The sequence below is a fragment of the Aethalodelphis obliquidens genome, unplaced genomic scaffold (assembly GCF_003676395.1).
Source record: "Aethalodelphis obliquidens isolate GAN/ISIS:26980383/991018 unplaced genomic scaffold, ASM367639v1 scaffold59, whole genome shotgun sequence".
Lineage (NCBI taxonomy): Eukaryota > Metazoa > Chordata > Mammalia > Artiodactyla > Delphinidae > Aethalodelphis > Aethalodelphis obliquidens.
In genome coordinates, this window is record NW_020838003.1 from 10,346,330 (window position 1) to 10,367,853 (window position 21,524).

Genomic DNA, 21,524 nt, shown 5'->3' on the forward strand with positions numbered 1-21,524 from the left:
GAAGGTTGAATCTCATACCTGTGAGAAGAAGAGAAAGTGGCACAAGATTTCATATCCAAGGATGGATCAGAAAGGTCTAATTCAAATATCTCAAGAGAAGCACTGGTACTAAATGTTGCATCCAATTGTTGAGCAGATGTTCCTACAGAAAATACATTCATGGTAACTACACATGCAAAAATAAAAGACTCAGAGAAAACCATACAAAATAATGCACACTTTTCAATTATCTCACTCATGAATGCTGCACTAGTGGTTGAAATCTCAGCACATATACCACTGAGCAGATGCTTAAATTACTATAGCAATAAGATTCTGATGCAAGGCTCAGAGATGATGTTTGTACGAGTGGGTAGTGAAGATAATTTTTTAAGCCTATAGATATTTTAAAACCTCTCTGTATAAACAGCCCCATGCTTATAGTTACATATGATATAACTCCAACTTTTTATATAAAAATGCTAGCATCAAAACTGTTCTTCATTCATTCAAACTGATATTTTATTAACTTTTTTACATGTTATCTATTGTGCTTAATACTGGAGGAATAAAGATAAAGCACAATTCTATGAAGTGGGGAAGACACATGATTAATGCTATGATGTACAAGCACAGAACTCAGCTGATCCGAAGGTTGGACATTATCTCGCCAGGGAAGGAGAGACTTTCTAGAGGAGATGAAGCTTGAACTGAATTTTAAAGGACAAGTGTAAATAAGTCAGATGCGGAAGAGAAGGAATTAGGTGACTCATACTATCTTCTCTCTGTTGAACTTACCTGTAGCTAGGTAAATGGGATGATTCTGGGCAGGGCTCCATGCCTGCATGGCTGTACGATCTATTTCCTTTAACTTCATCCTGCTAAAGAGAGTATTTCACACAGAAATATAATAAACATGTAATACGGAACAAAGAAACATTTTTTTACATAGAAATATACTAGACAAACCAATACATCATTAGTAGTGCTGGAATGCCAGTAAGTCAAATTGGTCTACGTATCATTTGTTGGGAAATGTTCAATATTAGAAAGAAGAGAAACTTGTTAAATTATTTTGAGACAAATATAGGGCTATTCTAACTGTTTACATATTATAGCTCTTCAGTTGAAAAATCAGTCTGGAAAGAAACCTGCAAAAACAGGGACAGTATTTGGTTAATTAATCTTGGTACACAATATGTTTCTCAGACAAGACAATATGGGTGGCAGTATATCAGGGGTAAGAGACGGCACATAATAAACAAAGTGCATCTTCCTGGAGCAGAATTACTCAACAATAAGAGCAGTTTGAAAAATTAATTTAAATTAAAACAGGCTAACACAGAGGAGAATAAAGCAAACCCACAGATTTGATAAAGATAAAGCAGAAAATTTTTTTTGAATGGTCACTCCAAGTTACAAACCCACATGCCATTATTTTATATATTCTCTGTTAAAGTTACTCTGGTAGAAAAATTCAGGAGGTACTGTGCTATAGCATAAAAAAAAAATTTGTTATTTTACATAAATGCATTCACATGGCATACTATTCCACTGTAAGATGTACCATAATTTAATTACTTAGCCTGCTACTGATGAACACCTGAGCTGTTTCTAATCTTTTGCTATTTTTACAAACAATGCTGAAATAAATGGCCATATATACATGTTATTTCACTCATGGGCAAGGAAAGCTGTAGATTTCCAGAGGTAAAACTGATGCGTTAAAGGATAAAAGTAATTTTAATTTTGATGGATACTCCCAAGTTGCCCTCCATGGCAACTGTACCTTTTCATACTCCCAAGAGTAATCCATAAGTAGCTGCTGCCCTACAGACCTTCCAGGGTAACCAGCATGATAGGTGAAAAATGTTAGCTCTGGATAGTTGTAATTTGCATTTCTCATACTATAAATAACGTTGAACATCTTTTTTTATATGGTTATGGGTCATCCATATTTCCTTCTCTGTCACCTTTTCTGTCTATTCTTGTCTATATCATTTGCCCATTTTTCTATTAAGCTATCAGACTTTATCTTTGATTTTGCTTATTTTTTTTTACCTTTCACAAAATTTCCATTTTTTTAAAATAGATTTTATTTATTAGAGCAGTTTCAGGTTCACAGAAAATTTGAGTGAGAAGTATAGAGAGTTCCCACATACCTCCCTCCCTTGCCCTCTTGCCTCCCAAACGCAGCCTCCCCACTCATCAACATCTTGTACAGCGCAGTGGTATATTTGTTACAATCAATGAATCAACACTGACACATCATTATCAACCAATGTCCATCGCTTCCACTAGGATTCACTCTTTGTGTTGTACGTTCTATGGGTTTTGACAAATGTATAATCCACCGTTTTAGTATCATTCAGAAGCTTCCCTGCCCTAAAAACTCTCTTGTGCTCCACCTATTCATCCCTCTCTTCCTCTGTCCCTCCTCTTCCCTCCCTCCCTGGTAACCACTGATCTTTTTTATTGTCTCCATAGTTTTGCCTTTTCCCCGAACATCATTTAGTTATAATCATACAACATGTAGCCTTTTCAGATTGGTTTATTTCACTTAGCAATAGGCATTTAAGGTTCCTCAACGTCTTTCTGTGACTTGATAGCTCATTTCTTTTTAGCACTGAAAAAATATTCCAATGTATCAGTGTACCATTTTTATTTTTTCACAGTCAAATTTCTCACTTTAAAAAAACTGGTTTCTGAATTTTGATTAGTTAGAAAAGGCTTTCTGCATGCTACAGTTATGAAGACATTCATCAATAGTTTTCTTCTAGCAAATTCATTTATGGCTTATTCTTTTTTTTTTTTTTTTTTGCGGTACGCAGGTCTCTCACTGTCGTGGCCTCTCCCGTTGCGGAGCACAGGCTCCGGACACGCAGGCTCAGCGGCCATGGCTCACAGGCCCAGCTGCTCCGCGGCATGTGGGATCTTCCCGGACCGGGGCACGAACCCGTGTCCCCTGCATCGGCAGGCAGACTCTTCAACCACTGCGCCACCAGGGAAACCCTACTTTTTTTTTTAAAACTAAACTTCAGAATAGTTTTTGAAGAAAAACTATTTTTTTTAGTTTAGTTTTTAGAAGAAAAAAAGAACGTTAGTGTTTTTTATTGAACCTGTACCCAAATTAGTAAATTAATTTATGGAGAACTGACACAATGCTGAATCTTCCTATCAAGAACTTGCTGTCTTTTGATTTAAGCCTTCTTTTTTATCTTTCAGTATCGTTTGAAATTTTTTTGATATATTGGGTTTGCTTACTCCTAAGTATTTTCTTTTGGTTTGTTTGTAAATGTGGCTTTTTTCCCTTCCATTATAATGTCTATGTTCTTATTGTTATACGAAGGCTAATGATTTCTTTACATTCATTTTTAATTCTGCTATCTTACTGAATTCTCTTCTTGAAGTAGTGCTTCAGTAGATTCTGTTGGGTTTTCCACATATACACTCATACCATGTGCCAACAGTGACAGTTATTTCCTCATTTCAAATTGTCATTCCTCTGATATCTTTCTCTTGTGTGAGCTAGCCAGTACTAATGGTACCATATTCAAGAGTAGTGATAACAGCGGTATTTTTGTCTTGTTTTGTTCTTCAGTGAGAAAGCCTATTGTATCACCACTGAGCATGGTTTTGGAATTTGAGATATACATACATATATTTTTGTGTGTATATATACATATATACACACGTTTATATCTGTACTATATATATATATGGAAATGGCCAATGATTACTGTTTTACTGAATGCTATTCATAAAGACTGGGTGTTGAATTTTGTCAAATGCTTTTTCATTAGGTAATTGGAGATGATCATATGATTTTTCTCCCTAGGTCTACCAATAAAACAAATTACACTAACAGATTTCCTAATATTGAACCATCTTTTCATATGCTGAATAAACTTCTCTTGACCATGATGTATTGTTCTACTACTGTGCTGCTAGATTTTGTTTGTTTAAAAGTTTCACTCCTAGAGCCTTAAGTGAGATTCAATCGATAGTTTTCTCCTTTTGTACAGTCTTTGTCAGGTTTTGGTATCAAAGTTATACTTGCTTCATAACAAATGTGGGAGTTTTTCTATGTTCTGGAACACTTTCAAAAACAGCATTGGAATTACTGGGTCTTTAAAGATTTAACAGAATTCTCCTGTGAAACATCTGGGTCTGGTGCTTTTTGGGGGAAAGTACTCCTTTGGTAATTTTCTCTATTTCTTCTATGGATAATTGATCTATTTGAAATTTAAAAAAATTAATTAATTAGGCTGCATTGGGTCTTCGTTGCTGTGCGCAGGCTTTCTCTAGTTGTGGCGAGTGGGGGGTACTCTTCCTTGTGGTGCGCAAGCTTCTCACTGCGGTGGCTTCTCTTGTTGCAGAGAACGGGCTCTAGGCATGCAGGCTTCAGTAGCTGTGGCATGCAGGCTCAGTAGTTGGGGCACACAGGCTTAGCTGCTCTGTGGCATGTGGGATCTTCCCGGACCAGGGCTCAAACCCGTGTCCCTTGCATTGGCAGGCGGATTCTTAAACTCTACGCCACCAGGGAAGTCCTGAATTCTCTTTATTCAAGGTCATTTTTTGTAAATTACATTTTCCTATGATATTCCTTTATTTTATTTTTTTTACAATTTTCTAATTTATTTGTTTAGACTCAAACGTAGACTCATGATTCTTTTATTCAATGTTATTATTTTTTAATATTTATTTATTTGGCTGTGCTGGGTCTTAGTTGCAGCATGTGGGATCTTTGTTGCAGCATGGGGGATCTGTAGTTGCGGCACACAGAATCTTTTTTTAGTTGTGGCATGTGGGATCTAGTTCCCTGACCAGGGATGAAACCCGGGCCCCCTGCATTGGGAGCTCAGAGTCTTAACCACTGGACCACCAGAGAAGTTCCCCATAATTCTTTTAATTTGTGCTGTGTATGGTGATTAGTCCTTATTTATTAAGAATATTTGTGTTTTGTTTTCCCCTACCCTCCTTTTAAAAATTAACTTAGCTACTGACTTGCTTACTGAGTATTTACAAACAGCCAAATTTTGGATTTACTTATTCTACTTTTCTTGTTTTTGAATTCATTAATTTCTGCATTTATTTTTTTTTATTTTTTTAATTTATTTATTTTTTTTTGCGGTATGCGAGCCTCTTACTACCGTGGTCTCTCCCGTTGCGGAGCACAGGCTCCTGACGCGCAGGCTCAGTGGCCATGGCTCACGGGCCCAGCCGCGCTGCGGCATGTGGGATCTTCCCGGACCGGGGCACGAACCCGTGTCCCCTGCATCGGCAGGCGGACTCTCAACCACTGCGCCACCAGGGAAGCCCTGCATTTATTTTTATTAATTCCTTCCTTGTACCTTCTTTTGGTTTACTTTGTTCTTTTTCTAACTTTTTAGTTAAATGCTTCACTTACCCATTTTTATTATTTCTTTAGGCTTTGAATTTTCTCTGCACACTGCTTTAACTGGATCCTATACATTACTAGTGTTTTCATCATTATGATCACCCATTTTACAATTTCCATTTGTATTCTCCATTGATACAACAGTTTGAATTTAATATCCAAGTGGAGGGGCCTTTATTTTTACTGCATTGTGATTTTTCTGTACTATTTCTTCTTTATGAAATTTATGTAAGTTTTCTTTGGGGCCTATGCAAGTTTTTTGTGAATGTTCCAGAAGACCTAAAAAGAAGGGGTGCTCTGTTTTCAGAGTTCAATATATGTTAATCAAGTCTATCCTACTGACTTAATTGTTTAAGTCTTCTATATACTTATTATTATTTTTTTCCCCACTTGATCTGTCCTGGATCAAGAACAGCAAATTAAAAGTATCCTGCTACTAGTGCATTTGTGCCTATTTCTCCTGGTATCTCCTAAAACTTGCTTTATGAAAGTTACTTTGTTATTCAGTACATAGTTACATATTTACATATTGAATACATAGGTAGACAGATATTCACAATGCTAAATGTTCACTGTCAAATACATATTTTAGCTTTACAGGATATTTTTCATCTTAAATAATGCCTTTGGGCCTGAATTTCACTTTGTCTCATATTGAGATCAATAGCCTAGCTTTCTTTTTATTTGCCTTTATGTGTGCTCTTTGGCCTTTTCAACTTCTGAACCATTTTGTTTTCCCTGGCTATCTTGAATACAGTGAAAAAAAATCAGGTTTTGCTTAGTGATCCAATTTGAAAAAATTTTAATAGATTAGCTAATAAATGTATTTAAAACTTACTGATATGACAAAAATGGTTACTCTCATTTCTATCATAGTCTGCTATGTTTGGTTTTATAATGTTAAAAAATGTCTTTCACTGTTATCTATTTTTGTGTATTTTTAATTTTTTTGATAATTAGAGTGATTTGTATTTTTGTTCTAGTATATGTTTCTGGTTCCATCTTTGTTACTATAATTTTAAATAATTTCACTTAGTACTATTAATCCTCTATTTCTTTACACAGTTAACTACTATGAGCACTAACAAAATTAGCTTATATAATCTTACTGCCTCTCTTGCATCACACAGTTATAATCACAGTATTATCTTTCTCAGTGTTTACCTTTGTACTGCTAAATATGCTTATACTTCTACTAACTGATTTGTCAGCTTTAAATAATGTTCTTTGACTCCTAGCCATTATAGATTAGGCAATCCACAAACTTATTCTACATCCAATTTTCTTCTTACTTCCCAGTTCTCTTAATTTTTTACTTTTATGACCAATTCCTACATCATCAGGTATTTAACATGTACATTTTATTCTTTCTTCCTTATTCCTACTTTTGTTTTAGCCTCAGGTCTATTGTAGTTAAATATACTCAATGTTCTCCAACAGTACTCTAGCCAGTTTTCTTACTCATCTCTGGAGGATGAAGTTCATCCTCTAACAGTTTCCTTAAGAGGGCCTTAGACTAAAAACATGCCCTGAGTCTTACATGTCCAAATTGTTTATACTTGATGAACATTTTACAGATAATAAAATGAAGGCACAGAAAGATTAAATAATTTGAACACACTAGCAAGGGGCAGAGCCAAGATTTGAACTCAGAAGTTTAGCTCCAGAGTCCAAGCTCTTACTTGTTATTACAACAAGCTCAAGTATTCAATTTTAATCATAGAAGAAATATTAACATTTAGGAGAAATAATGAATGGCAAAGAAACTACAATGCATGATGAAATTAAGGGAAGAAGACATGTATTTTAGAAACAGCCTAGTTTAGGCAAAGTGGATAGAAGGTTGAACTACATAGCTTAGAGGCAGGGCCTCTGGAGTTAATCCTCAACTTGAATACTGGGTCTGTTACTTTTGACACCGTCAACACATCTTTTGACCTCTCTGAGCCCCAATTCCTACTTACCTTTGTAAGATGGGGTTAAGAATGATTACCTTAGGGGATATTGTGAGGTTGAAATGAGATAATGTATTTTACAGAGGTCCAAACACAAATTAAAATGTGTTTTTTTTTGTTTTGTTTTGTTTTTTGCGGTACGCGGGCCTCTCACTGTTGTGGCCTCTGCCGTTGCAGAGCACAGGCTCCGGACGCGCAGGCTCAGCAGCCATGGCTCACAGGCCCAGCCGCTCCGCGTCATGTGGGATCTTCCCGGACCGGGGCACGAACCCGTGTGCCCTGCATCGGCAGGCGGACTCTCAACCACTGCACCACCAGGGAAGCCCTAAAATGTGTTTTAATATGCTAACTACTTTAAAGATTATTACTATCATGAGATTAATCAAGGAAACTGCACATCTAGTCTCCTAAGATTATTGTGAAGAAAAAAAGGAAAAAAAAAATCCCAATTTTCTAAGAAATGAAAAAGAGGCCTATTTTCTTTATATGAAATGCCCTCTTTTTCTTCTCAGCCAATTGTCTTTAATAATAAGTTCAAATCCCAGGTCCTTCATGAAATCTGCCCTACTGGTCCAATCCACACTGATCTAAATAGTCTCTTAACTCTTTACATTAGTCTGTACCACACTTCAAGTGTCTTACAATAAAGTCTCTTATTTATCTTAATAAAACTTTTTAACATTCTATTAGTACATATTTTCCCATCGCCTGTTTTACCAACTGTTTTATATGTCATCTTGTCTCACCAAATCGACAAACACTGTCATTTTTTCAATCAAGTGTTACAGCTTTTACCCTTTTCGGACTCAAAATTGCTTAGCACAGACTGAGATACATAGTTTTGCTTGATTGATTTTGAATGTCTGTATTTATGGGAATACAAAAAGACTGATGAGCTAGAAAGACCAATTTCAAGTAAAATATTTAATTTTTAAATTCTTCACTGTTTAAAACTTAACTTATTTAAAAAATAGGGGAAAGTACTAAAGTGCCTTTAGAATAATTTCTAAAAGTGAAAACAAAATAGCTACATATATATAAAGTTTTTTAAAAACCAAATTGAATATAATTACAGTATCTTTAGGAGTAAAGATACAACAAGGGCTACTGAATTCATGAACACTTAGTTAATGTGTAACATTTACTGAGAGAGAGAGAGACAAATTCACAAGAACATAAAATGGTTAAGTAGGAATTCAAAGCATTTATAAAGTCTATTTCTTGGCCTTAGTACTCAATGTTCCACCAGAAGCAGTTCCACTTATGAACCTGTACTGAACATAAGGCTTAAATACCATTGTTTAAAAAAACATCAAATCACTCTACTGCAAATAGCCTAGAACTACATTAAGCGGTCTGAATCTAATTAGACAAGAATACCATAAACTACATATCATTCTCAAAACTATTAAGAATACTATGGAAATACAGCTTCATCTAGATACATGTGTATTTCCTCTTAAAAATGACCACTTAGTTGTAACTAGTTTTCTTGAAAATATGAAGAAAGAAGTCTTAGATTAAAACGTGTATTTCCCAAGTGAGACTTGCTTTGAAAACTTTGTGTAATTTTTTTCAATATTGTATGTGATTAGAATTCATGCTATGTAGATTTGTTTCATTCAAGACTATTTTACACAGAACATAGTTGTGAAAATATTAAAAGAAAATTGTGAGGACAATGGTTTGTTTACATATACCCCCTATAAGACAACATCTATAGCACAGCAGTTAAAAGTATGGAGACTGGAGCCGACATCCTTGGTTTAAATCCCAGCTTCACCATGTCCTAGCTCTGACTTTAAGTATGTAACTTTATCTATGTGTGTCATGGCTAACCATTTGGTAAAATAACTGTAATAAAAGTACACCATAGGTTTGTTGTGAGAATTCACAGAGAACAGTCCCTGGCACCTGGTCAATCAATGCTTGTAAATGGCAGCTAATACAAAAGTCACAATTTAAAATGTTTACCCCAGTGAATCTTCAAAAGAATACATCTACTGAAGAAAATATATGATCCAGAAAACTTTTATTTATTCATCCAGTTTGTCTCCACAGCAATTGTGTGCAGTTAAGTGAAAACTTTTTTCTTTCTGCATTTTCTAAACGCTAATTTTGTGAAGCAACACTAAAACCCAACAGTACTATTCTCTAAAAAAACACCAACCTTACAAAGCTACATATAGAGCTGACCTAAACCAGAAAGTAAAAAGTGCAAGAGGTAACAGAACTGGAAACTCTGACTCCCAAACCAGGAATACAATCCCTAGCTGCCACTGTCTTTAGTAAAAATCCATCTTGTGTGGGCAAAATACCTCATTATGGATGGGCACATTTGTTCTAGAGAATTTGTTTAATGTTATTGATGTTCTACGCTCATCTCACTCAACAAAAACCAAATCAAAGAAGCAACTGTGCATTGGTGAACTAAATGGAGTCACACTTATCTGCAGTCTTAATAAACAAAACTGAACTAAATGGTGTCACGCTTATCTGCAGTCTTAATAAACAAAACTTTCTGAGCTGAAATTAACTTATTTAAGAATGACAACACTTCTAAAGACAATTGAAAAATCAATTTAATAATATCAACTTACAAGAATCTTTAATTTGGGATTTGTAAACCTCATGAAAATATACAGAAAATCCTATCCGTGTGTATATGTGCATTTGTTTAGGAAGATGATCCAATGGTTTCATCAGATCCTTAAAAGAGTGGAATCCCAAAAGGTTGAGAATCATTGCTCTTTACAGTCTACAAAAATTTCTTTCCGTTCTTATGCTATTAGTTTCAGAAAAGAACTTGCTTATATACAATTAAGAAATATAACTGTAAATCCACTCAAAATCTCACATTTCCTAAGTAAACTTAGATGTGTGTAACAGAAATTCACAACAACAAAACAGTTCAACTTATCCAAAAGTTCTTAGAGTCTACGAAACTTTCCCAGAACTGTAATTAAGGGACAATGAGAAACCAGGAGCACAGAAGAACCACTAAGAAAAGGTAAGTAAACTTTAGCCAACTCTAGAACAATCGTTATGTTCAGAAAACTTAAGACAGCAAGAAACAAGGACGAGGCTCATAATTATTGATTAAATAGAGTTACAGTTGCCCACAAAGACAATCAAATTTCAGTTTTCTGTGGTTAGAAAGACAGTTTAGGAGGAAGGATTTGTCACCATCAATGCAACTTCAGAATGACCTAGGTAAAATTAGTTCCTTGCGCTCACGGAAAAGTTTATAATGCTCGTAAGCCCAGGCAATATTTTGATTTATTTTACACCTGCCCCGTAATTTAACCTCGTATAATAGTAACTTATTAGCAAAAACATACAACACTCAATGATACTTCCTTCGAGGTATAGGCTGCGACCGGCGACTACTGCCCTTAAAATAATCCAATCCTGGTTAAATGACAACAGCCTATATAGTTAAAACCCACGAACCTTTAAATCTGGCAACAGTTCAAATAGCAACAAAAAATCCCAACCAAACTAAAGTCAACCAAAGTAATCCTGAGGTTTGTTTCCTTCCCTCGCCCTTGGGGACCGCACCTCTTTGTGCACAAGGATCTGAAGGTCTCCTAACCTCAGACGCCAGCTACGGGCGCCGGCAGGACACCCTGTCGCAAGTCTCAGCGGCGCCTCTGCTCAGCAGTGGAAACGTCGGCGGATGCGGACAGGGCGATCTCCAAAGCAGCCGTGACGCCAGGCGTTGACCCGCCGGGCCCGAAACGAAGACCCGGGCGCGCCTCCACCAGAGGCCGGGCCGCAGGCTGGCGGCGACCAGCGGAGACCGAGGCCGGGATACCAGCGTTGGCCCAGGCTCTCCCTGAAGGGCCAGGGCCCTCAAAGAGGAAAGAAGGGGACAGGCGGACACACCTGGCGGGGACCCCCGGCGACCAGTTCCTACAGTAGCGCCGCGCTCGTCGGACTCTCCCAGCATTCGCCACCGCCCCTCCTCCTGCCCAGGGCCACCTCCACGTTCCGCTCCAACGTGGCAGTCGCAACCCCGCCCAGCCGGCTGTCCGACGTTTCCGGGAGCGACGCCTTGCCCCGCCCGCCCCGGCGCGCGGCCGGCCACGGCACTTCCGGGAGCGATGGTGGAGGAGGGGGCTCGCTCCCGCGCCGTGCGCGCCCCCGTGAGGTTAAGGATCGGTTCTCGGAGGTGGCGTGTGGTGGCGGCCAGGACGACGCGAAAAAGAAAAATCCTGCTGGGCGTAGCTGCCTAGCGGAAGGGCCCCGGCCCACAGGAACGCCACGTAGCACTGGTCCTGTGAAACGTCAGCAGCCCCCGCGGCACTGCCAACGCGACCAGCCACCGAAAATCGGGCTGCAAGGGCCTTATTGCAACAACTGTAACTGTGACTGGGCTCTTAAAATTGCTTACTTGGTTCTACGGCATTGCTTACTGAGACTTCTTTAAAACCAAACGGATCTGTTTATACCCAAAGGCTGTTGTGGACGTACTTGATTTGTTACTCTAAAGAGGCATACTGGGGTAAATAAGGTATTCCAGTTAGTATCCTGCGGTACTATTTGAGATGTTAGCATTTGCCTTCAGTCACTGTAACTATACTAGTTTCACCAGAGCCTGGCATCTAATTAGTGCGTTGCCTGGATGTTGTTTCTAGTTTACGGAGGAATTATTTCACAGCGAACAAAGCCAGAGGAAAATCACTTGCTAAAGTACAGAACCTGTATAGTTCCCTTCCCATTACACCAGTCAAGGGTCTTTTCTAAACACCTTCACTGGAAGTAGTATCTCTTTTTTGCACACACAAAGCAAAATATAGCAAACACTCTTATTTAAGACAGTAGGCACATTTGTACTCACTGCTCCTTCCAACACCCTTTTAGCGTTTTATACTTCTGGTTCCGTTTAAAAAGCAAATTTATTTATGTAGGGCTGTAGTAGACCTGCTCAAGAGTCTTAGGATAGAGTTGCTAATTTCTAGAATTCTAAAAAGCCTTCCATTTTTACTTACCGCTGCAAGGACTAGTTTACCTAAAAAGGTGTCAGTAAAAATCCCTGACTTAAAAGTGGGACCATCATTTGAGTCAAGTGAAAAGAAACATTGAATTTCCTACTGCCCCATTCCCCAAAGATCCCCCACCCTACTACCTGTAAGTGTGCAATGGTATGGAAAAGTATTCATAAGAACAACTTTCTCAAAACTCAATGATGCAAGCAGTGGTTACATTCTTTGGTATACAATCGTACAGTTCAATTACATGTCCCTATTGCATAAATCAAACTGCAAACCTCTCCACCCCGGAACCCCCTTTTTATAGACCCTTGTGAGCTAAGAATGGCAAAAGAAAAATGTTTCATGAGAAAATTACATGAAATTCAAATTTTTGTATCCACAAAGTTTTACTAGAACAGAGCCATGCTAAATGGTTTGTTATTGTCTATGGCTGTTTTTGGTGCTACAAAGGCAAACGAGTATTTGCTAGAGACTATATGGCCCGCAAAGCCTAAAATATTTACTATATGGCCGTTTACAGTAAAGTTTGCCAACCCCTATTCTATTAGACAGGATTTTACCTACAAATGGATTAATGCTCAAAGTCCAAATGAGACATTTAGTATTATAAATTTTTATTTCAAAGACTTGATGTAGTAGCATACAAAGACAATGTGAAAAATGTCAATTATAATATATATGGTTATAAGGCTAAAATATAGTGGTTTCTCAACTTGATGTATTTATATCTGGTTGAATACAAAGACTCCTTAGCTTGTTTTAAATGCAGGCGGTTCTGGCTTTGACTATGCAAGCTGAAACTCTGCAAAGTCTTAATCTATGGGATTAACAATCTATGATTATTCTGTAACCTTAAAATTTGCCAAAACATTAAAAACCCTCTGGTGTTGGTTATAAATGTAATATAGTAAAATTAATATTTAAAACACTAGAAACATTGGGAATTCCCTGGCGGTCCAGCGGTTAGGACTTGGCGCTTTCACTGCTGGAGCTCGGACTGAATCCCTGGTAGGGGAACTGAGGTCCAACAAGCCACGCAGCGCAGCCAAAAAACAAAAAAACCCAAAAACCCCAAAACCGAACAACCCCCCCAAACAAACAAAACCCCAAAACAAACCACTAGAAACACTGAAAATTATAATGTTTTATTTCTTTATAAAAAATGTATCAAGTAGTTTGAAAAGTGCTTGCTTTCTTCACATTATATGACTTATAACATGGAGTGTGCATCTTATCTCTGCCTTGGCAAACTGTCATACTCCTTTCTAAGTTTGAATCAGCTTCCAAAATTTTATCCTTTGTGCCGTCAATGTCATGAAACATCTCTGAAAGTTCCTTCAATGTGAAGTTTTTCAACAGCATGACTTCTGAGACACGTTCATCCTTTACAACTGCTTTACTCACGTAAAACTTTATATTTGCCTTCACTACGTTCTGCCTCCTGCATATCTAGAACTATTTCTTGAATGGCACCAGTGTCAACATTCCCAGGATCATCTTTATCTTCTAACTCCATTTACATCCCATCCAAATCCTGCAGTTTTTTGCATAGTACAGTCTCTCACTACTGTGCAAAGCAAGGACTGCCTGTAATTCTTGGAATCTTGAGTGCAAATTTCACAGTAGCATCCTTATCTGAGCTTGTAGCTTCACCAGGTAGCTTAACATTAATCAATTCATGTTGACTTCTGAAACAATGAAACCAGCCTTCACTGGCAGTAAACAGATGTCCTTGTAATTACCATTTTCCTTCAATGCAGCAACTAACTTCAATGCCAAACTGACTGGGATTTGTTTTTGATTACAGTCCTCAATCCAAAGAAGTAAATGCTCCATTTCAACCATCAGCGGCTTTCTGTTCCTAGTACAATTTAAACGAAAAGATGTTGAAGCAACTTTACATTGTTTTTGTATTCATCAGACTTTTAAAATGTGGCTTGTACTGTAGCTTCATGTAGGCCTAGGTCTCATCCTATCTTTGCTTTGCTGTGGCCATTTTCAAATCTAACCACATCTAATTTCACTTCCAGTATTATCACTTTTCATTTCTTTGCTATTCTGTCATATTTGTTGACCAATTCCGTCTTCTGATTTTCTATTTTTGCAAAATCTCACATGGGTTTATCCCTAGGAGACAAGGAGGCAACACAAGTATATGCTTTACTATCTGTGTGTAACTAATAGATGTTCAGTGACCAATCACCAAGACTTTGAAAGAAGTCATGTAACTGCTACTGTTCATGATGCACATCTTTGCATAATGATTTTGCAATAAAGAGCCAGTAGCAAAGTTTATGCAATAATTCAGTTAATACTGTGACAACTAAAAGTTCAGCTGTGTTGTTGTGGGACAGCTGTTGTTTAACTACATTGTGAAAACTGATATTCACGCATGGTGAAATGGTGCAAAGTAAGGACTACCTGTATCTAAAAAGAAAAACTTGTATTGGTAGTTAACAAAACAGTCAACTTTTTTTTTTTTTTTGTGGTACGCGGGCCTCTCACTGTTGTGGCCTCTCCCGCCGTGGAGCACAGGCTCCGGACACGCAGGCCCAGCGGCCATGGCTCACGGGCCCAGCCGCTCCGCGGCATGTGGGATCTTCCAGGACCGGGGCACGAACCAGTGTCCTCTGCATCGGCAGGCGGACTCTCAACCACTGCGCCACCAGGGAAGCCCAAAACAGTCAACTTTTAACCCAATTTAGCCAAGCCAAATCCTAGATCAAATAAAAACTTCAGTTTTTCTCAAAAGAATGTTAATTCCAAGACTCTGAATTACTCATTGGAGCTAGAAGAATGTTTGGAAGTAATATAATATAGAATTCTTCAAATAAGGATTTGCAGACAGTCCAAAGACATCCTTTTGTGAATTTAGGCCCCCTTCCCTCATTTCAATAATCTTTAGGTCTGCAAAAGAGTAAAGTTCTGGACAACCATACTGCTGTCCAGATTGTAAAACTTTACAATCATCACAAGGCACAAGGCACAAAATTTACTGGATAGCAGCCAGTACTATGTTTACTTCTGCAAAACAGTAGCATCCACCCCGTTAATGTTTACATTTTGTTTTCGAATGCATTTATTTTGTAAATCTTTTCATTAAGGGCAATAAACAAAGTTTATATCAACTTTAAGAAATAGAAAATTAACTTAAATCAACATTGAGTATTCACAAAAATTTTCCCGCTTTATATTCCTCCAATTTGAAAAACACCCCAAGATTACACGCCTGATTAATGACAGATTAATCTGGTATTAGATTTGAGATTCTTAGCTTCTGACCACTGGCCTATCTGTTATTCTTGAAGAAAGCTAAAGTTATAGGATGGTCATCCACTGGCACACCAAACAATTATGTACAGAATATCCAATAATTCAGCAAATTTAAATCCCAGAACATATGATCTCTAATTCAGGGCCTGAAAGAATTGTATTATTTTTAAGAAAAGATGACTGTCAAGGTTAAAAGTCCTACCCCCCACCCACCCAACTGCCTATGCTGTATTAAATCTATTGATTTGGAAAATTATATTATTTTTGAAATAGTATTTGTTATCTTCGAAAGCTGAAAAAATAAGGAAAAATTTTAATTGAATATGATATCTACATTATGCTCAATATATAATGAATACAATATCCAATTTTTTGCTCAGATTTGATTTTTTGTCTTCTTTTGTCAAAACTGAAAAGTTTATAAACCTCTTACCTTATAGAAGTCTTCGAATTCCTGATAAATAGGACAAATGGTGTTCTCTAAGAAAAACACCCTTCAATTTTATTCCTAAAATGAAAAACATTTACAGGCAAGTCAATGTACAAAAACCACATTTTATCTATAAGCCTCATGATTTTTTTTCATTATGTCCTCATCCACATACATTAATCACAACAAATCATGATGTGAACAGCAGTGGAAAAGTTTAATCATTGGACATTTATACTTTCTTCTTATTTTCAACTTAAGCTCTAGCCTTAAAGTTTTTATTGCTTAGCTCCTTTTAAAAAATACGTAATAAATGCACATTTCTATAGTTTTAAATTCTCTCACATATAACAGATAAGACCTCCAATTTTACTATGATTGGAAAAAACCCATAACAAAGATAATTTCAAGCATATCAACCTACTTTGCACAGGTTACCTTATGCTAACTTGGAGGTGTCGTCTTCTCAAGATCAAGCCTGATATGGGAAGGGTAACTATACCTTAATACATTCCCAAACTGGTTATGCCTTGCTTTATATGTAATGTTTTTGTTATCAGACAAGGTTTCCAATGATCAGAAGCACTAAAGCTTTAAAGGAAAAGGGGGAAAGTCGTCTCTGTTAACAAAGAACTTTTAAGCAGTAATAATGGGAAAAGACTCAAAAGATTACAAATCTCAGGAACTAATTAGAATTCTGCCAATTTGGAACATTCTGACTTCTTGACAAAGTCTGTTTTGCTCACTAAGAGGGACAGAGCCCATGGTGGGGGAGAAAGTAGCAGAAAGAAAAGAAAGTATACTCACCCTATTGGATAAAAATCAAGCTTTTGGGGAAAAGGGCAAACTGCTCTAAGTCTGCTGCTGCATATTTCTATCTTTACTCCATCCTATGTCAAATATTTGTGTAACTGCCTATAAGTAACTGGACTACATTCCTTGAAAAACTCTAAACATTAAGGGTTTGTCAACTCCTCCAAGTCAATCTGAACCCCAAGCAAAATAATAGAGGAAGGGGACACACAATTTCTATCTATAGTCTAGTGCCACCAGCTTCTCTAACCGCCTCCACCTAGGAGGAATTGGGAGAGGGGAAATGGGTCCGAGAAAAACAATATTTAATGAAGGCAGAAGATTCTGACTATAAACTGAACTTTCTTTTCTTCTTTGGCTCCGGACACGCAGGCTCAGAGGCCATGGCTCACAGGCCTAGCCGCTCTGCGGCATGTGGGATCTTCCCGGACCGGGGCATGAACCCGTGTCCCCTGCATCGGCAGGCGGACTCACAACCACTGCACCATCAGGGTAGCCCTGAACTTTCTTATAAACTCCTTAGAAATTTTCCAAAATGAATGTAGCACCACTTAAGTAGTTTATATATACATAGGCGAGAAAGAAACCATGCACCATAGCAAAGAGAGCACTCATTTGGATCATATGCTCTCATACTTCATCTGACTTGAGGGTCAAAGATTAAATCTCTTGATTTAATAAACTGAAACAGTTTTTTAAAAAAAGTATTTAACTAAAGTGTGGCAGTCAACCTCCAAGATGGTCTCCAATGATCCTACACCTCTTAGCAGTCACACCTTTGTATAGTGCCCATCTATACCATACCAGGACCAACAGGATAGGGTCCTGTTGGTGTTTTGTCACTTTCAAGACTATTGAAAGACAACCTTCTATCTTGGCTTTTCTCTCTTGGACGAGTGTCCGAAAGCCAGCTATCATGCGGTAAAGACACTCAGGCAGCCCATGGAGAGGTTCACATGATGAAGAAGAACTGAAGCCCTTAGCCAACAGCCATCAGGGAACACAGGCTTGCCAAATGAGACAGTTTGGAAGCTGCTGTCTCTCTTCTACCTCCTCTCCCCAATGTTCCGTAAGTGTTTGTTGTTTTAAACTGCCAAATATTGAGTAATTTGTTACACAGCAATAAACAACTAACACAGAAGGTCACAATCCATATCCAAAAACTAAAACGCACAACTTATAAATTAGCTCTAAAGGTCTAAAATTCTTGGGAAAGGACCAGGTTCAGAACTGTCTTTATATTTAATCACCAATAATTTCAAGACCCCAAGGCTTTCTGAAGCAGAAAAAACCCCAGAGAATTAAAAGGATGAAAAATTCAGCAAGAATATGTCAGTCACTAGAAATACATTTTATTATATCAAGATGACAAATAAATGTAAAACTAGCTAAAAATCTGACAAAAAGGTAGGTATTCAATAAGAATGATACCAATCCTAGAAGGCAAAAAGTCTATTTACTTTCATAGGGTTGTTGAGAGAAATAAGTGTTTAAAACAAAAACAAAAAACTGTATGTATAATACACTTAGTACAATGTCTTACATGTAACCACTCAATAAGCATTAGCTGTTACTATTTTTTCCCCCAAGTAACCAATTAATGAGATTCTATACCATAAAACAGAAAATTAGATTTCACTCAAGGCTTTATAAATCCATTTTTTACTTGGACAATCCTCCCCTTCCAATTCACTGCTTTTGTTCCAGGAATACTTAATACATTAAAAAAAGAAAGATATACTACCTCCCCTGCATATTTCTAGTAATTATCTTCCAAGACCCAGGAATCTTTTCCCAACATCTCCAAGAATATAATTCCTGAAAAGAGATATTTTATTTTAAATTATTTTCTGCACTGGTCAATGCTTTTGACAAATAACATCTTTAATACAGCTGACATATCCTCATTTACATATGCAGTAATCACAACAGTTCATTATGTGAACAGCAGTAAAAAAGGTTTAATCATTGGATATGAAGTTATCAAAGGAAGCAAAGATGTAATCAAATGATTAAATCGAGAACTTCAATGTCACCAGTAAAACAATAAAAAATAGCAACAAAAAGCATGTAAAACTTATAAGCAAATGTAAAAATACATAAATACAACTCAAAATCAATGATTCCATTTATAAGGGACTGCATACTTCCCTATCCAAAAGTACACTAAGAATACCAAGAGCAGTGACCCCTTGTGGCTTCTGTAAAGTAAGTGGGTTATTTTCATTTAGCAGGTCTACATTTAAGTAAATCAGTTCTGCAACATAGCAGTTTTCTGTAATTCATCTGTAATTAATAATTAGAAGAATATTGTCAGAATAATGTGTGAGTCATATTATCAGGAAACAATGCAGCAGAAACACACGTATCTATTTGCGCGCCAGGGACTGAAAACACAAATTCACCTCAGACATTGTCTCTGCACTCAAGGAGCATCCTCTAGCAAGTTTCTTACAAACTTTGAGTCCTTAAAAAAGGGCAACCACCACAATGATACCACTTCACACCCATGAGAATGTGGAGAAACTGGAACCCTCGCCCATGGCTCGTGGGAATGTAAAATGGCAGCCACTTTGGAAAAGGTCTGGCATTTCCTCAAAAAGTTAAACATGAGTTAGCATATGACCCAGCAATTCCACCCTTAGGCATATACTCAAGAGGAATGAAAACACATGCCCCGACACAAACTCGTACACTACTGTTCATGGCAGCATTATTTGTAACAGCCCCCGAAGGAAAACAACCTGAATGGACACATAAAATGTGGTATATATTCATATAATGGTATATTTTTTGGCAATAAAAAGAAATGAAGTACTGGTACTACAACATAAATAAACCTTAAAAATATTCCAAGTGAAAGAAGCCAGTCACAAAAGACTAATTTCTGATTCCATTTATATGAAATATCCAGAATAGGCAAATCTACACAGACGAAGATTAGTGGTTTCCAGGGACTGGGGGAGGGAAAATGTAAGCAGTGACTGCTAATGAAAAGGGAGTCTCTTTCTGGGGTGATGAAAATGTTCTAAAATTGATTGTGGTGATGGTGGCACAATTCATGATACACTAAGACCCATCGAATTGTGCACTTTAAATGGCTTAATTGTATGGCATATGCATTATATCTCAATAAAACTCTTGCCAAAAAAAATAAGGCAACCAATTTTTAATTGAAAACTTATTTATTTCTATTAACCCTTATTCAGGATTTAATTGGTTGAGTGCTAAAAAAGCTTCTAATAGTCTAACCAGCTGACAGTGATTTAAATCCAGGTCCTACCCTTTGCACATCTTACAGCCAAGTTAAGTACATCCCCCATGAACCAATTTCCCCCATTCATGTACTATCCTTAGACCTTGTGATTTTTAACAAAACTACATAAGCAAAAGCTATGTTAATTTCATTCAAATAAGATATAAGCATATTATAATGGAAAGCAATCGTGAATAAGTAATACCTCGAGATGAATCTTTTTGGCTAGAGTCTGGATAAAGTAAACAAAAAGGGAAAAAAAAACAATCTTGCTTGGAAATGTCTGACTCATTCTTGCCAGCTGGAGATAGAAACAAAAAAGTTAGGAACATTTCTGTTTCCTAAAATAGGCCTCTACAGTTAAGCAGGAAAGATGCCACATAATATATACTAAGGACCTCTTCAAAGATACAAAATAAAAACTATGTCCTACCTTGGCCCCATTTTGTTTCCTCTATGAAAACTTAAATCTTATACTGTAAACATAAAGAGCTTAACGAAGACATAGTTCTAAGATCTTCTCACCCTGAAAGCTATCCAGGATGCCCCACACCCCAACCAAAACCATTTCATTGGCCCTCTCTCCTGCCCCTCCTAGCACTGCTATTGATGAGTCCAAACTAGACCGTGCGCTTACCCCCAAACCCTGAGGACCTTCTTACCTTATTCCCTTCTTAATTCCCCCATTGCGGCAAAGGATCTTGCAGGAAAGAGTCAGTTGAATTGAAAGTCGACTTATCTTGGTATTACATTCTCATTCAAGCTCCTCTGAGGTCACATACCTAACAGTCAACCATATCAATAGCCCCTACATTATCTCTGCATCAGAGAACTACAAAATAAAAGGCAAGGGGCTTCCCTGGTGGCACAGTGGTTAAGAATCCACCTGCCAATACAGGAGACATGGGTTTGAGCCCTGGTCCGGGAAGATCCCACATGCCCTGGAGCAGCTAAGCCCGTGCGCCACAGCTACTGAAGCCCACGCACCTAGAGCCCGCGCTCTGCAAGGAAGAGTAGCCCCCCACCCTCTGCAACTAGAGAAAGCCTGCGCGCAGCAACTAAGACCCAATGCAGCCAAAAATAAATAAATAAATTTATAAGAAAATAAAATGCAAGGAAATGACATGCCTCCCAGTAAATCATTTATTCGGGGTCCAATTTTGTCTTCAATATTTCTAAGGCGCTGCGTTTACCCCTCTCCCTCCTGTCCCTCCCGTCACATCCTCCCGTCACTTTCAGAGCTCGCACCTGGAGACCCATCGGCATGCCACTGGATTCGCCTCAACTTTGGTCCTGCCTCTCCCCTTCGCATTCTCTCGCTGGGACTCACAAGAAGCGCGATGGCACTGGATTTAACCAGAGAGCACGGACGAAAAGGAGCCCACGCCAGCTAAATCCAGTAACCACCCTCCAATAAGCG

The 21,524-nt window shown here is 37.8% G+C and overlaps 1 protein-coding gene across 18 annotated transcripts in view; it reads right to left on the reverse strand.

Moving 5' to 3' along the window:
- The window catches only part of SEC31A (SEC31 homolog A, COPII component), a 74,324-nt gene extending 52,849 nt beyond the window's left edge, over window positions 1-21,475 (reverse strand). For 4 of the 18 annotated variants that reach the window (XM_027087513.1, XM_027087518.1, XM_027087514.1 and 1 more), the window contains exons 1-3: window positions 2,142-2,295; window positions 778-860; window positions 19-142 (exon numbers count right to left, since the gene is read on the reverse strand). In XM_027087513.1, coding sequence (XP_026943314.1) covers window positions 19-142; window positions 778-860; window positions 2,142-2,194 — 260 coding nt within the window. In that variant the 5' untranslated portion in view covers window positions 2,195-2,295. Of the gene's footprint in view, window positions 1-18; window positions 143-777; window positions 861-2,141; window positions 2,297-10,896; window positions 11,081-11,223; window positions 11,333-16,038; window positions 19,697-20,309; window positions 21,052-21,352 lie in introns of those variants that run through there. The other 14 variants (XM_027087517.1, XM_027087516.1, XM_027087515.1 and 11 more) reach the window with 10 other exon arrangements.
- Between the last annotated feature and the right edge of the window lie 49 nt (window positions 21,476-21,524).